The sequence below is a fragment of the Paramisgurnus dabryanus genome, chromosome 19 (assembly GCF_030506205.2).
Source record: "Paramisgurnus dabryanus chromosome 19, PD_genome_1.1, whole genome shotgun sequence".
NCBI lineage: Eukaryota > Metazoa > Chordata > Actinopteri > Cypriniformes > Cobitidae > Paramisgurnus > Paramisgurnus dabryanus.
The window spans coordinates 9,539,646-9,556,032 of NC_133355.1; the positions used below are offsets into that span (position 1 = coordinate 9,539,646).

Genomic DNA, 16,387 nt, shown 5'->3' on the forward strand with positions numbered 1-16,387 from the left:
TAATAAAGAAGTAAAATAAAGAAAATGAAGTAAATGTTTAGTCTACAAGCTCTGGAAGAGAATTAACCCAGGTATACTTAATAAACTACACTTGGAAGATATTTTTTTTGTAAGGGAAGTACACACAAGTTCCTGCTAATATCGTCACTGAGGCAATATTTGTCTTTAAACCTTTTGTAATTTCTGTTACAAAGTTGCTACAGCAAATTGCCTCATATATGTCTACCAAAAGGAAGCTCATTTAACTAATTTTACTAATAAACAAATCATTCTAACTGATTGCTACATTCAAGCTCTTGTGGCACTTTTTTTTGACATGCTCATCATAATACATAGCCATGTTTTACAAGACTTTATGAATTGGAATACCCATCCCAAAACCAATTCTTAAAATCCTTTCAAGCATTCGTTTGCTTGTACATGCATTTCTGCTAATAAAACAAAACTTTAATCTTTAGTTAGACTATGCTTAAAATACTCCTCAATGTGTTAAAAATTTATTACACTTCTTCTCTGTTACAGATCAGTGAGCATCTGGCAACAATGACTATTTATGTCAGTTTTTTTAATAGTCATAATTCCTTAGAATTATGCATACATTATAATAATTAGCTCCATTGTGATTGGAAAGACATATCAACATATGTTTATATCAATTTAACTTCTAAATTAAGTTAAGCAAGTTCAACGTAAGTTCTGTTATTACTGGACAAAATATAATATAAACCTAAAATATAATATAAATATATTGTGCAAGTAATACAGTAATGTGAGACCCAATTTGCAAATAAAATTCTGTTAGTACTTACACATTTTGTGGGTTTTTGCTTTGCAACATCCCACCTTCTTCTTCCCATTTGGCTGAGACCTCTGAATGACTCAACAGAGATTTAAAAATAAAAAGATGTTCATGCAGGAGCTAATTTTTTGCTATATTGCACACACATACACAGTTTCGGCTACCCAGACACATTCAGAGGATTGGTAGGTAAGACATCAAAGCACACAGAAATTCAGGTCAAGTTTATTATGCTCTTCTTCTTTTACACAAGTGTGTTTTACAATACATTTTCTAATCTAAATTATTTAATATAAAATATTTCCTGTAAATGTAAGCTTTAAGATTGCATTTGGATTTTCTTTGTTAATCTGCTCTAGATGTTTAGACAATAAACATAACACTAAATACAATTTATATTACGCAAATATTTCCATATTTGGTGTATTATTTTTTTTGAAAAACAGAGCAATGTGAGCAAAGTTTTTGGATATAATGGAAATCAATAATTTACATAGTTAATTATTTCAGAAAATTATATCAATGAGAACAAACGTGTAGCATATTGAACAACAAGAGACCAGAATATATGGGAGCAGACCAAAATTGCATTTATTCGACATTTTTAAATGTTTTTCTTTCTTTTGTTTTAGAGCAAAAGATTGGGAAGTGCTTACAATAATAGAGGTGGTCAAACATACTGTAGATTGTTTTAGAAACTGATTAGCTGTGTTTACCTATACATTAATTTCATGTCTGTTTATATACATTAAGTGATGTGATTTAATGAACAGCTTCAGATATTTTTAACAGAAGAAAACGAAAGCATCTTTATGTTTTAACTGATCAAATTCTGTCTGCTTTGTAGGATGGCCTTCAATACAACTACATTAGAAATGGTCATCGACATCACCATTGTTCTCTTGGGCACCATTGGGAACTCAGTGGTCATCTGGGTGGCCGGCATTCGTATGAAACCCAATGTCACCAACGTATGGCTGGTCAACCTCGCTGTGGCTGACCTGATCTTCTGCGTGACACGACTGACCTCGCTTGTCAGTTTATTTGTTCACCACTGGCCCTTTGGAGTCTTCATCTGTAAATTTATGAACTTTTTCAAGTATACCAACATGTTCTGCTGTGTTTTTCTTCTGGCTGTCATCAGTGTGGATCGAGTGATCTGCGTGTGGTGCCCAGTGTTCGCCAGGATTAAACGGACGTTATGTGTTGCTCGTGTGATCAGTTTGGGGGTTTGGATTGTGGCGTTGATCTTCAGTTCACCAAACTTTGTTTACTGGGGGATCAACATTGATAAGAAGAACTTGACCCATTGCTCACTGAAGGTCAGAACAGCTTTAAAGAACTAAATATCTTCTCACATGTCTACATTTGCCACCTTGCATAATATTAATGATAAAACGTAAAGTTTTCCTCGATACTGATTTAAAATTTTATACGATACTTTAACTTTTAAGGCAAAATGTTTTATCAACTACATTTTTAATTCTCATTATTTATATACTACTTTTTTAAATATTGAGAAATGCTTTGAACGTTGAATGCTCCATACTGATTGGTTGACAAACATTCTTAGATGTTCTATGATTTTTCAGGAAAGACTTGAAATAGTTACGGGTCTTTTGACTGCATAACATTTTTGCCTAGATTGTTCGATAAAGAACCCTTATCGTTTCATAAAAAGTTTGTTTGTAGTAAAAATGGTTCTTCAGGTTGACTGAATGGTTATTTGAGGAACCAAGTATGGTTCTTGGTATCGCTGTGGAGTGCTCACATATCTCCCCTTATTGAAGATATTTATCTTAATCCAAAATTAATAATACCAATCTCAATTTTGCAGAAAGGAGCAGATAAAGGAAATGTTTTCTACTACATTCGCTTCTTTTATGGATTTTTGTTTCCTTTCCTGGTGATCTTTATCTGCTACACATTGGCTGCTGTCGGGATTCGCAGAACGAGACTCTCCGGCAAATCAAGGCCTCTCCAGATTCTTGCTTCGTTGGTTTTGGCCTTTTTTTTTTGCTGGGCACCTTATCACATCCTAGGACTTATTAGGATGATAAATAAAAAACACCCTGCTGTAAAGATAGGGTGGCATGTGGTTTCAGACGTAGCCTATTTAAACAGCTGTGTGAACCCGATTTTATACTTCTTCATGGGACTGAATCTCAGACAACCCTGCAATCAAGGCTTGTTAGGGATTTTTCACAGAGCTCTTAAAGAAGAAGGCCAAGCCCCTGCACCGGGTGGCATTATTGAGGAGCATTCAAACAGCGCTTCAAAGACTGCTGGTACAGATCGCCAAACACCTGAATGACTGAAGATTCAGTGCATCAAATTTTTTCATTATCTAAAATGTCTATCAGGATCAATATTTAACCAGCTGATAAAAAAGTATGATGAATTGCAAACACAGATATTTTTGATTTATGGTTTTACTGCAACAGTAAATCACAAAAAATGACATTTGATTAATGTGTGCCTCTACACCAAAACTGATGTTAGAGATTATCTGGAGATTATGGACATAAGCAAACCTCAGTCATGTTTTTTTGGTTAATTTTTAGTATTTTATAAACAGGTAAATAATTGAATGTGTTGTAATCAATTGTAAACTGCAAATTTATTTAATTTTTTTTGTATAGGCTTAAAAAAAGTCTATAAAAAGTCTAACAATTTTCTTTTATCTGATATGTGCAGATACCCTGGTTATTATTTGTCATTTAGTAGCATCTGTGTCTTGTTTGCTCACGCTTTTGTCACCTGTTAGTTTGGCAGAGAAATAACAGTAATTGTGTATGCAGAATTCAAAGGACTGATATTCAAAGGAGGAACAAAGAGCTTGTGTTAATTCTTTAACTATTTATGCAACATGTTGCATAACAGTACCCTTTGTCCTGCACAAATTTTTCAGTGTGAAAACTGTGTGACGTCTTTCAAGTGTGCATTTGACAGACTTTTGTTGATTTATCTTGTTTCCTAAAATACATAAACCCTGAAAAGAATAATTAGTAAATATTTTGCCCATTTCGACAAAGACTCAAATATGACTTTATATAATAAAGCAAGAAACCATAAGCTTACGCAGATGCTCTCATCCAATAATACATTATGCAAAGACTGAACAATATGGATAAACAAACACATAATTACATGTAGGGGTGTGTGAAGACAGTAGTTAAGCCTGTGGCTAAATAAAGTCCAATCCATACAAGGCAATGGGATTTTTTTTGTGGTAATATCTCTATATAAGCAGGTCGAATTCATATTTTATTTCACTGTGAAGAGGGGAAAAACACAGGGAAAGGGGTGAGTAGGTCATTGTTTTATTTACTGGGCAAATTTTTTTTACATTTGAGATTTACTTAAATGAAGCTGTCTGAAACAAACCATCTGGAAATAGTTAAGCAACTAGTTTATCAGATCCCATTGTAAGGAGTTTGTTTAACTTTGTCTAAATTTGTTAGGTGTTAAATTTGATTTCAGTGTGATATTAAGGTTGCTGTGCATTGCACTATTTGCCATTTTTATCTTATAGCTACCAGTTGCAAAAGTTAATGGTAAAAAATCCATCAGAATCAAGAGTTTGGTTATATTAACTAGGACACTAAATTACACATTTAACTGTAATTTAGAAAATGCAAGCAGTGGTTAATAGAGCTGTACAATGTCATTATTAACAAGATCAATTGAACACATAGAGGACAAACTCCTGTGGCAAAAAAATCCTCAATGACGTGTTTGGTATATAATTAAAGGTAAGGAAATTAATAAATATATCATTAAAGATGAAAATATTTGATTCTGTTTATGGCTGTTTAAGGTTGCAATTCCAACCCTCACCACCAGAAACCGCCCGTCTCACATTAATTGTAAGACGTTTAAAGAATTTTTAAGTAAATTGTCTCTAACACATGTTAGAAGTGTTTTGCTGAAATAAGTTACAAAAAACTGTGAATATACTGAACTGTGGAGTGACACCGTTAAACAGTTTTTTCTTATTTCTATGATCAGGATTATTTGGGCGCACTAGAGCCACCGAGCCTGGCCCCGCCCCTAACACGATCGCAAGCGTCCATGCCAGAGTCGTGTTATTATACGACTCTGGTCCATGCATGTTGCAGGTATCGCGAGACTGACGGAAGCGTTCCCGCGAGTGGGCGTGGCTTCAGCGCCAACAGCTGACATATTTCTGTGATGTGACAAACTCACAACACATATTAAATATAATTTTATCCAGACTCTAAGCTATGAAGGTTGATTGATGTAATTAATAATGATGCAAAAATCTCTTTTATGTGAAAAGCGAAAGAAAATTTGATTCTTTGTGTCATTTTTTTTGCTCTTCAAAAACACTTTATTGAAGACCTGTCACTCACCGTATGGGGGCAAATTTCTCTAGATTCAACTAGTTTTAGATTTGAGGATCCCCTAAAAAATATGTAGCCTAAATGTTTTCTATTAGTGTCAAGTAGTAGACGTGTATGAGACCCAGGTTTGTAAAACATATTTGTTCACACTACATTTTGTTTTTTTAGGCTCCTATACTTCTTATCTCCACCTTACTGTTCGCTCCCACTTCTGAATGATTCAACAAAGATACAAAAAATGTGCTTTCAACAAGAGCTATATTACTGAGAAAACAATGACCTTTTAATATTCATACACAGTTACTGCTACACAGACACATTCAGAGGATTATTCAGTTTGGGTGACAAGCACTTATTGCCATTGTTTACAGGTAAGACATCACAGCACAAAGAAATTCTGAAAAAAAATATTAGTCTATTTTCGTCTTCTTTGCACAAAGTTTTCCAATACATTTTTAAAGGCACAATATAAAAGATATTTGCATTACAATATCCAAAAACTACTAGCACATTGTTATATATATTTTGTTCACATGTGTACTTACATTATCCCAAATGTTTTCAACAATTTGAATCCAGAGTTTGCAGTTTTAACCAGCTTTAATAGTTTTTATAGTTTTTCACAGTGAAAGCAACCGATTTTTTTAGGTGTTCCTATACATTTTTATGCCTGTTTGTATAAATTAAGTGATGTCATAGGCAAGAAATGTGCAGCTGCAGAAAAAAAGTTAATTCATTAAATTAATCTGTCTTGCTTGTAGAATGACCTTCAATACAACTCTTCAGGTCCACCAATACTCCAACTCCAAAACTACATTGGACATCGTCTTCTATACCATCGTTGTTCTCTTAGGCACCACTGGAAACTTTGTGGTCATCTGGGTGGCCGGCGTCCGTATGAAACCCAATATCACCAATGTATGGCTGGTCAACCTCGCTGTGGCTGACCTGATCTTCTGCTTTACCCGACTGACCTCGCTTATCAGTTTATTTATTCACCACTGGCCATTTGGAGACTTTATCTGTAAGTTTATGAGCTTTTTCAAGTATACCAACATGTTCTGCAGTGTTTTTCTTCTGGCTGTCATCAGTGTGGATCGAGCGCTCTGCGTGTGGTGTCCAGTGATCACCAGGAGGAAACAGACGTTACGTGCCGCACGTGTGGTCACCTTGGTGGTTTGGATTGTGGCGTTGATCTTCAGTTCACCATACTTTGTGTACCAGGGGGTTTCCCTTACCAAGTTCAACCTGAGCCGCTGCTCAATGAAGGTCAGAACAGCTTTTCAAAACTGCCTGAATGTCTTCTCACAGACTCACACATTTTTAGATTTGCCACCTTGCACAATATTATTTAAAAAGCAAATAGTTCCTGTTCTTGATGGTGATTGGTCAATAGTTGTGTTTTATTCACAATACAACACACAGTCTCTTAAAACCTGACTTCATACGTTCAATTATCATGCTCCATTAAGCAGAAACAAATAGTAAAAAAGGTTGTTTATAGTAAGTAAGTGTTTTGGTAAATAAAAATGTGCATGCCATTGTTAAGAATTACAGACAATATGATGATAAATCCATTTATCTAAAATTTACAGGAAAAAGAAACGGATGGAGGGCATTCAGCAAAGTATGCTTACTACTACATTCGCTTCTTTTGTGGATTTGTGTTTCCTTTCCTTGTGATCTTTATCTGCTACACACTGGCTGCTGTTGGGATTCGCAGAACGAGACTCTCCGGCAAATCGAGGTCTCTCCGGATTCTTGCTTTATTGGTTTTTGCCTTTTTCTGTTGCTGGGCACCTTATCACATCCTAGGTCTTGTTAAACTGGCAAATAAAAATCATCCAGTTGTAAAAATGGGATGGAATATGGCTTCAAACTTAGCTTATTTTAACAGCTGTGTGAACCCAATGTTGTACTTCTGCACGGGACTGAATCTCAGACGATGCTGCAATCAGAGCCTGTTGGGGATTTTTCACAGAGCTCTTACTGAGGAAGTCCAAACTATGTCATTGAATGGCTCTATGAAGGAACGTTCTGGCAGTGTTTCGAAGCCTGCTGGTACATTTCACCAAACACCTGTTTGACTGTGTCCTCATCATGTATATGACTTCATTTCTTTAGTTGAAAAAAAAAATACAAATAATTTTTTATTAAAATGTTGTCGTCTTATATGGCGAAGTTCCAAAAAGCACATCCATTCATTAATAAAGTTTAAATATTCAACTGAAGAAAGGAAGTCATGGTAATAATTTAAAGGAAAACACCACCGTTTTCAATATTTTACTATGTTCTTACCTCAACTTAGACAAATTAATACATACCTATCTTTTTTCAATGCATGGACTTCATCTTTGTACAGCGTGTCGTGACTGTGTTAGCATTTAGCCTAGCCCCATTCATTCCTTAGGATCCAAACAGGGATGAATTTAGAAGCCAGCAAACACTTCCATGTTTTCCCTATTTAAAGACTGTTACATTAGTTACACGAGTAAGTATGGTGGTACAAAATAAAACGTTATGAGGTGATGAGTTGCTCCCTTGAGAGCATCATTACTGTTATAACATGGTACATTACTTTTATTTATAATTTAATGGGTCCCATTTAAGATGCTTGAAATGCAATAAAGAGAAAATAAAATGTATGGGTCCCACAGTTTCCAGTGTATTGAAAATAAAACACTAAATGGGATCAAGCTGTTAATTTTGTGTATGTGCTTTTTCCCAACAATGTTTGCTGTTTTCTCTTTTTACATTTATTATACATGTACTGTAAATGCGTTTTTTTTCAACTTCCAGCTTCTGTACCTAACCATGTAAAAGTATTTACATTTATGCATTTGGCAGATGTTTTATTCAAACTACTGTATGTGATTTACGATGCTTTCAGGGAATATAATTTATCTGTTTCTGTGCTATGTCCTATAATAAGTAATCTCTGCAAAGTCAATTTAAAAAAAAAATCTTGGACAAAGAGAGAAGAAATTTGACTATAATAAAATAACTGAGAAACCATGACCTTCACACTGATGGCCTTTTCCAGAAAAAAATTATGCAAACCATGGAACCATCCCCTGGCATGCATATTTTGTAGTATTTCTCTGATATATCTGTTGTTTCTATCTGGCTGTGAAGAGGTAAAATACACGGATTAAGAGGTAAGTGGGTCTGTGTTGTTTGTATGCTGGCAAAGTTACTTTTTTTTTTTTTTTACCAATTATTCAGGAACATCAAAGAAAAAAAATATGTTGCTGTGAAGAATGTGGCTGAAAAAACAACTGTTCTGGATGCACATTTCTATCAACTTTATTTTGTTATGGGAAAGTAATAATAACAGCACTGAAACAACAGTATTTGCGCCACAAAGCAGTGATATTATCAAACAGAAATACCATCAAATGATTTTGCACTCACAGCAAAGTTAATTGACATTCATGTGCTATTTAACATGTAATCATTCGATCTTTTGATAAGTATTTCAAAATAGAGAACACATTTGTGATTTACAATATTTTTTAGGCATAATACCTAATTTATTTTTAATACAGTAGATGGTTTTAAAATGGGCACCCAAAACCAAAATTACAGCATGAAATACACACACATTGTAAAAAATTATGTAATCAGTAAGTCACGAAACACGTTTTTACATTATTATAACTTATGAAAATTAGTTTAATCAATTTCAGTTTCTTTTTTCATAAGTTGACACACTCAAAAAAAATTTTCATTGGATTAACTCAATAAAAATTGTGGGCAGGATTTCCATCCAATATGAATGTGTACCCCTAACTCATAAAAAACGGCTTTACACAATAAAAATATATTGAGTTAGTCCAACTCAATTTACAGTAAATGGCAATACTCAATTGGTTGCCTCAACTCAATTTAGTGTAGTCTGAATAACTCGATTTAGCGTAGTTTGAATAACTCAATGTAGTGTAGTCTTAATAACTCAAGTCAGTTATTTTATATAAAACGTTTTTATATCATACTAATTAGCATAGTTTGTGTTAAACTAATTAAATATATATACTTATTGCTCTTAATGAGGTATTTTAAATTAATTGAACACAATTTTAATGTGTCATTTCTAAGAAGGGCTTGAATCATTTTTCTGAGTGCATGTCCTTTCAATTTGTTTATTCTTTAAGGCAGCATCAAATATTTTACTGTGCACACTATCTTTTGCACAGGATGTAAAACTTGTATGATATGAACAAATATGAATTTGTGAGACTGAAACGTATGACCTAATAGGCAAAACAAAGTTACAATATATGTACTACAATACATTCTGTACATGCAAGAGCTCTGCGTTGCAGCAATGTCGCCAAAAGCGGTTGCTTCGGGGCTTTTGCAACCTTCCTGTTGGGTGACACGAATGACTCAAAAAATAAGGTGAGCCAAATGCTGCTTAATACTGATGAAACATCATACACAACGTTTCTAATAGACACATTCAGAAGATAATGCCGACTGACTGGTGACAAAAACTTATAAAAAAAACGCAATATTGTCTGCAGGTAAGACACGTTTATAATTTTATAATTCTCCTCTTTTTGCGCAAGCATGTTTTCTTACTGTCCATTTTTCTATGTAATATAAAATGTTTTCTGTAGCTGTAAAGTTGCTTTAGCTTTTCTTGTAAATTTACAGTAAACTTAAAATTAAACATAATTTATATGACACAACATTCCTTGCAATAATTACACATATAAAACATGAGTAAAGTTTCTACATGTACTGATTGCTGCTAAATTGATTACTGGTATTTGAAGTAAATCAGCTTTATGGCGTACAGCTGCAAAACTTTTTTTTTATATAAAAGAAAAACTTTTTATCAAATGTATCTCTCTTGCTTGTAGAATGACCTTCAATACAACTCTTCAAGTTTCCCGTCACAATTTAACCTATCATGAGAAAACTACATTGGACGTTGTCTGTTACACCATTATTATTCTCTTAGGCACCACTGGAAACTCTGTGGTCATCTGGGTGGCCGGCGTCCGTATGAAACCCAATGTCACCAACACATGGTTGGTTAACCTTGCCGTGGCTGACCTGATCTTCTGCTGTACACGAGTGACCTCGCTCATCAGTATATGCATTGACCACTGGCCCTTTGGAGTCTTTCTCTGCAAGTTTAATGGCTTCTTCAAGTACGCCAACATGTTCTGCAGTGTTTTTCTTCTGGCGGTCATCAGTGTGGATCGAGTGATCTGTGTATGGCGCCCAGTGTTTGCTAGGAAGAAGCGTACCTTATGTGCTGCTCGTGTGATCAGTTTGGTGGTTTGGATTGTGGCGCTGATCTTCAGTTCACCATACTTTGTGTACCGAGGGGTCTATACTAGGAACAACCTGAGCCGCTGCTCACTGAAGGTTAGAACAGCTTTGTAATATTTATGTAAACATTTGTAGATATAATACTATTATGTTGCGACAAATGTTTTTCTCTGCTCGTTAAATATAGATGTGCATGTCATTGTTAAGATTTACTGACAAACTTGTTCATTCCACTTATCTAAAATTTGCAGGAAAAAGCAGCAGTTGGAGAAAATTCAGCAAAGTATGTTTACTACTACATTCGCTTCTTTTGTGGATTTGTGTTTCCTTTCCTTGTGATCTTTATCTGCTACACACTGGCTGCTGTTGGGATTCGCAGAACCAGACTCTTTGGCAAATCAAGGCCTCTTCGGATTCTTGCTTTATTGGTTTTTGCTTTTTTCTGTTGCTGGGCACCTTATCACATCCTAGGTCTTGTTAAATTGAGGAATAAAAACCACCCATTGGTAAAGTTAGGATGGCATATGGCTTCAAACTTAGCGTATTTCAACAGCTGTGTGAACCCAATATTGTACTTCTGCACGGGACTGAATCTCAGACAACGCTGCAATCAAAGCCTCTTAGGGATTTTTCACAGAGCTCTTACTGAAGAAGGCCGAACGTTGTCCCAGGACACCACTTTGGAGGAACGTTCAAACTCTGTTTTAAAAGCATCTGGTAAAGTTCACCACACACATGTATGACTGGACAAAGTCCTTTTAAGGAAGTTGCATCACTGTGCCATCATATTTGCAACGCTTACAGGTCTTGTAAGACCATTGGCCTTTTTCAAGTGGAAGGCGGGACTAGAGTCACCATCCATGCAGTGCATCTTGATATTATCTATGCTGTTGATTAAGAGCATGAAATGTTAAAAAAAATAATAAATATCTTTTATTCCATACAATGTTTGCTGTTATCATTAGTCATGTTTCTGTGACCTAAGCAGAAAGATAATAACAATAAATGTTGTTCGTACATTTTTGGCTGCATGTGATGAGAAGAAATATATAAGACAAGTGGAAAGTAGGCCATACTTTTTGTTTGATGAAAATACATCTTTTTTTACATTAGAAATTTGCCCAGACTGACTGAGGAAAGTTAAGCAACTAGTTCAGTAGGCCCCACCAAGTAGTGAATAGAGGTCTCTTGGGTTTAAAATAATATTTCAATGTAATATAGTAGTTAGCATTGTTATTTTATGTCACAAATGTATAAATACCAACAGAGCAAGTAAGTTAAGGGTGTAAAATCCAATAAAACAGAATAAAATAAGGTTAACAGAATGAAGTGAGAACAATCTACATTGATTCAAAGCAATGTTTATGTTCCTTATGTCATTATATTGAGCAGATGTGCTAAAAATCTTCTCATTCTGGCGTAATAATCAAGGACTTTGCTGTTGTAACATGGCTGCAGCGGGCATAGTGATATTACGCAGTGCCCAAAAATAGTCCCCTGCTACTGAAAGTAACCAAAGGGACTATTTTCTTTTAAACTCTTTGGTTATTTTTTGCACGATGCTAATGGCCTAATCATATTCAATCGACTGTGCTAAGCTATGGTAAAAGTGCTAGCGCCAGACCCGGAATTCAGCTGAATTGATTCCAAACGGTAAGAATCAAATGTGACAAGTCACGGAAAGTATAGTGACACAAGTCGGATCTGGGCCATTTTGAGTTATTCACAGATTCTGGAAGTGCAGTTTTTAAGCTTTCCAACGATGTGTAACACATGGAAATCTGATAAGATTTGGAGAAGTTGTGGCCATTTGAATATAGGAACTCAGAAATACTCAAACCGAAGAAAATCGAGATGAAAGGGACTCTTCTTTCCAACTGGGGGAGACAATAGAGCTCATTTACATCTCATTTAGCTAAGCCATACCCCCGTAAAGCCGTTTTGAGATACAGATGTTCTAGCATCATATATGTAGTATTTTATGACAGAAGTCCAAATGACAACATGCAAAAATAAACATGAGTCTTTTTACCTTTGTGGGGATCACAAGTCAAATCCAGTCTGTTTCAGATTATCCAATGACCATTGTTGTCCACAAATGCGTATAATCCGTGAAATATAGATGTATAGTCTATTGTTTACATCAGATTTTGCATGAACGTCTGGTAATACAATATAATATACAATCTGAGGACTATTTACATTGTAACATGTAAGGGTATATGAGATTACACCCCGTTAAACACGAACCCGCCTTCAAAGTTTGTATTTAAAATAGGGAGGTAGTACAATAGATAATCCAAACAAAGAACTTTTTGAAATTTTACTGAAGCAAACATATGCTTATGAAGATGTTTTTTCCACTTTCTGTACCTAAATATGTGAAAATATTAGTTCATGTTTGTATTTAGAAAATGCTTGTATCCAAAGTAAATTAAATTAGTATCAAGATACAGTACACAATGTATCCATTTCAAACCCATTATTTGTTTGGTTATTCCCCACTTTTACCATCATTTTTTAAAGAGCACCAATTATGCTAATAAATTGGCACGTTAGCACGTTATTGCAATATCCCATAGTACATACATGTTATTAAAACTTGAACTAATGCATTGTGAGTCTTATAAATTGCTTACATACCTCACCGATTTCCCACTGTCTGGAAAACGCTCGGTTTAGTTCCTGTCTCCGCCTCCCAAAATGTCTAGTGTAATCGGATTGGTCAGATGACTACTCAACTGTTATTGGTCAGCTGGGTTCGGCGTGTGTTTGAAAGGTTACGCCCCTGACTACGCGTGGGTTGACACAGATTCTGACTGAGAGTCACAGCCTCAGAGGCATCGTAAACAAGCGCTATATTTCTCTATAAACGATGGTGTCTGTACTGCCTTACCACTTCGAGCTCGATCCAGAGAGTTCAGAAGGCCGTTACGATATAAACGATCTCCGTCAATGAATGCGATTGGATTTAACTTTTTTAGGTGTCCTTAGCTCTGCCAGAATGCTAATCGAAGACGAAAATATGTTGCAAAGACATCCAAAAGGTAATTATAACGTACTACATAACTATATGGAAACACCAAATGTAGCACATAGAAAGTATTTGTTGAAATGATTATAAAACGATTTCACTTGGTAATTTCTACATTATTTTACTCTAGTAAAATTTATTATAAAAGACTGCTTACATACTGTATTGCTGTGCAAACTATATGGAAACACCAAATGTAGCACATAGAAAGTATTTGTTGAAATGATTATAAAACGATTTCACTTGGTAATTTCTACATTATTTTACTATAGTAAACTTAATTATAAAATACTGCTTACATACTATTTTACTGTGCAAACTATATGGAAACACCAAATGTAGCACATATAAAGTATTTGTTGAAATGATTATAAAACGATTTCACTTGGTAATTTCTACATTATTTTACTATAGTAAACTTAATTATAAAATACTGCTTACATACTATTTTACTGTGCAAACTATATGGAAACACCAAATGTAGCACATATAAAGTATTTGTTGAAATGATTATAAAACGATTTCACTTGGTAATTTCTACATTATTTTACTATAGTAAACTTAACTAGATAGAAAAGTTCGTCGGAACAAACTTTATGTTGGCTTGAGAAAGCCTAGTCTGAGAGTAGAGTTTGACAACTTAGCATGAAGCTATCATGATTTAAGATAAAGCTAGCATGATTTAACATGAAGCGAACATGATTTAGCATGAAGCTAGCATGATTTAGCATGAAGCTAGCATGAAGCTAGCATGAAGCTAGCATAATTTAACATGAGGCTAGCATGATGATAGCATGATTAGCATAAAGCTAGCATGATGCTAGCATGATTAGCATGAAGCTAGTATGATGCTAGCATGATTAGCATGAAGCTAGCATGATGCTAGCATGATTAGCATGATGCTAACATGATTAGCATGAAGCTAGCATGATTAGCATGAAGCTAGCATGATTAGCATGAAGCTAGCATGATGTTAACATGATTAGCATGAAGCTAACATGATTAGCATGAAGCTAGCATGATGCTAGCATGATTAGCATGAAGCTAGCATGAAGTTAGCATGATTAGCATGAAGCTAGCATGATGCTAGCATGATTAGCATGAAGCTAGCATGAAGTTAGCATGATTAGCATGAAGCTAGCATGAAGCTAGCATGATGCTAGCATGAAGCTAGCATGATGCTAGCATTATTAGCCTGAAGCTAGCATGATGTTAGCATGATTAGCATGATGCTAGCATGATTAGCATGAAGCTAGCATGAAGATAGCATGATTAGCATGAAGCTAGCATGATGTTAGCATGAAGCTAGCATGATGTTAGCATGATTAGCATGAAGCTAGTATGATTAGCATGAAGCTAGCATGATGTTAGCATAATTAGCATGAAGCTACCATGAAGCTAGCATGATGTTAGCATGATTAGCATGAAGCTAGCATGATGTTAGCATGATTAGCATGAAGTTAGCATGATGCTAGCATGATTAGCATGAAGCTAGCATGATGTTAGCATGATTAGCATGAAGCTAGTATGATTAGCATGAAGCTAGCATGATGTTAGCATAATTAGCATGAAGCTAGCATGATTAGCAGGAAGCTAGCATGAAGCTAACATTTATTGCGTTGCTAGGGTACTAAGTTTGGTTGCTAGGGAGAAAATTGCCATCCCATAATGATCACCCTTCAAGCCACAAGTAAAACGGTCCAACCCCCGTGTCTCTACAATGTTCTGATGCGGAGATATAAGGCTTTGTTTATTCCGTTGCTAGGGTACTAAGTTTGGTTGCTAGGGAGAAAATTGGCATCCCATAATGATCACACTTCAAGCCACAAGTAAAACGGTCCAACCCCCGTGTCTCTACAATGTTCTGATGCGGAGATATAAGGCTTTGTTTATTCCGTTGCTAGGGTACTAAGTTTGGTTGCTAGGGAGAAAATTGGTATCCCATAATGATTACACTTCAAGCCACAAGTAAAACGGTCCAACCCCTGTGTCTCTACGATGTTCAGATCCAGAGATATAAGGCTTTGTTTATTATGTTGCTAGGGTCTTCATATTTTGTTGCTAGGGGCGTGGCTTAATACCTCAATAAGAATCCCAAGAGACTGATTGGATGCCTGAGTAAAATGAGCCCACCCCTATGTCTCTATGACACTCTGGTGCAAAGATATCCATCTGGGCTTTTTATAATGGTAGTCTATGGGAGATGTTGCTAGGGTACCCAAAATTGTTGCTAGGGGCGTGGCTTAATAGCTCTGGGGTGATCCTAAGAGACTGATTGGATGCTTGAGTAAAATTAGCCCACCCCCATGTCTCTAAGACACTCTAAAGTGAAGATATTCCATCTGGGACGCTTTTATTCCCTTTTATGGGCATGTTTCCTGCCCCATTATAAGTCAATGGGAAATTTTGGGGGCCCCTTACACCCCAGGGGTACAGCTTACACCCCATTGTGAGGTATGTTCTTACAGAGCCTGTCAGCCTCCTTAAATGTGGTAAGCCACAAGTTTCTACAAGTTTCTCACTCGCAGCTATGACCCGTCAAAGTTTGTCTCAATGTTAAGTCAATGGAAATTTTGGGGTGTTTCAGCGCCCCGTTTAGGAATTCGGAAGGTCCCATCAGTTAGAAAAGATATAGCAACTCGAGTCAGATCAGACCGAAGGTATGTCCAAAGTTTGATGGCTGTAGCTTGAAAGCTCTAGGACGAGTTAGAGTTAGAAATTTTAGTCTCAGAAGAAAAAGAATAATAATAATAACTAGATAGAAAAGTTCGTCGGAACAAACTTTATGTTGGCTTGAGAAAGCCTAGTCTGAGAGTAGAGTTTGACAACTTAGCATGAAGCTATCATGATTTAAATTAAAGCTAGCATGATTTAACATGAAGCGAACATGATTTAACATGA

The 16,387-nt window shown here is 35.6% G+C and overlaps 2 protein-coding genes across 2 annotated transcripts; both read left to right on the forward strand.

Annotated features, from left to right (window-relative positions):
- Positions 1-1,647: 1,647 nt before the first annotated feature.
- Positions 1,648-7,253, forward strand: LOC135773503 (formyl peptide receptor-related sequence 4-like). The gene is made up of 4 exons (XM_065283117.1): positions 1,648-2,121; positions 2,637-2,794; positions 5,928-6,465; positions 6,762-7,253. The coding sequence occupies exons 1-4, from the start codon at positions 1,648-1,650 to the stop codon at positions 7,251-7,253; spliced, it is 1,662 nt and encodes a 553-aa protein (XP_065139189.1).
- A 2,306-nt stretch (positions 7,254-9,559) lies between these two features.
- LOC135771810 (C3a anaphylatoxin chemotactic receptor-like) lies at positions 9,560-11,350 on the forward strand. Its single transcript, XM_065282177.1, has 3 exons — positions 9,560-9,692; positions 10,035-10,548; positions 10,704-11,350. The coding sequence occupies exons 2-3, from the start codon at positions 10,036-10,038 to the stop codon at positions 11,193-11,195; spliced, it is 1,005 nt and encodes a 334-aa protein (XP_065138249.1). The 5' UTR covers positions 9,560-9,692; position 10,035; the 3' UTR covers positions 11,196-11,350.
- Positions 11,351-16,387: the final 5,037 nt, after the last annotated feature.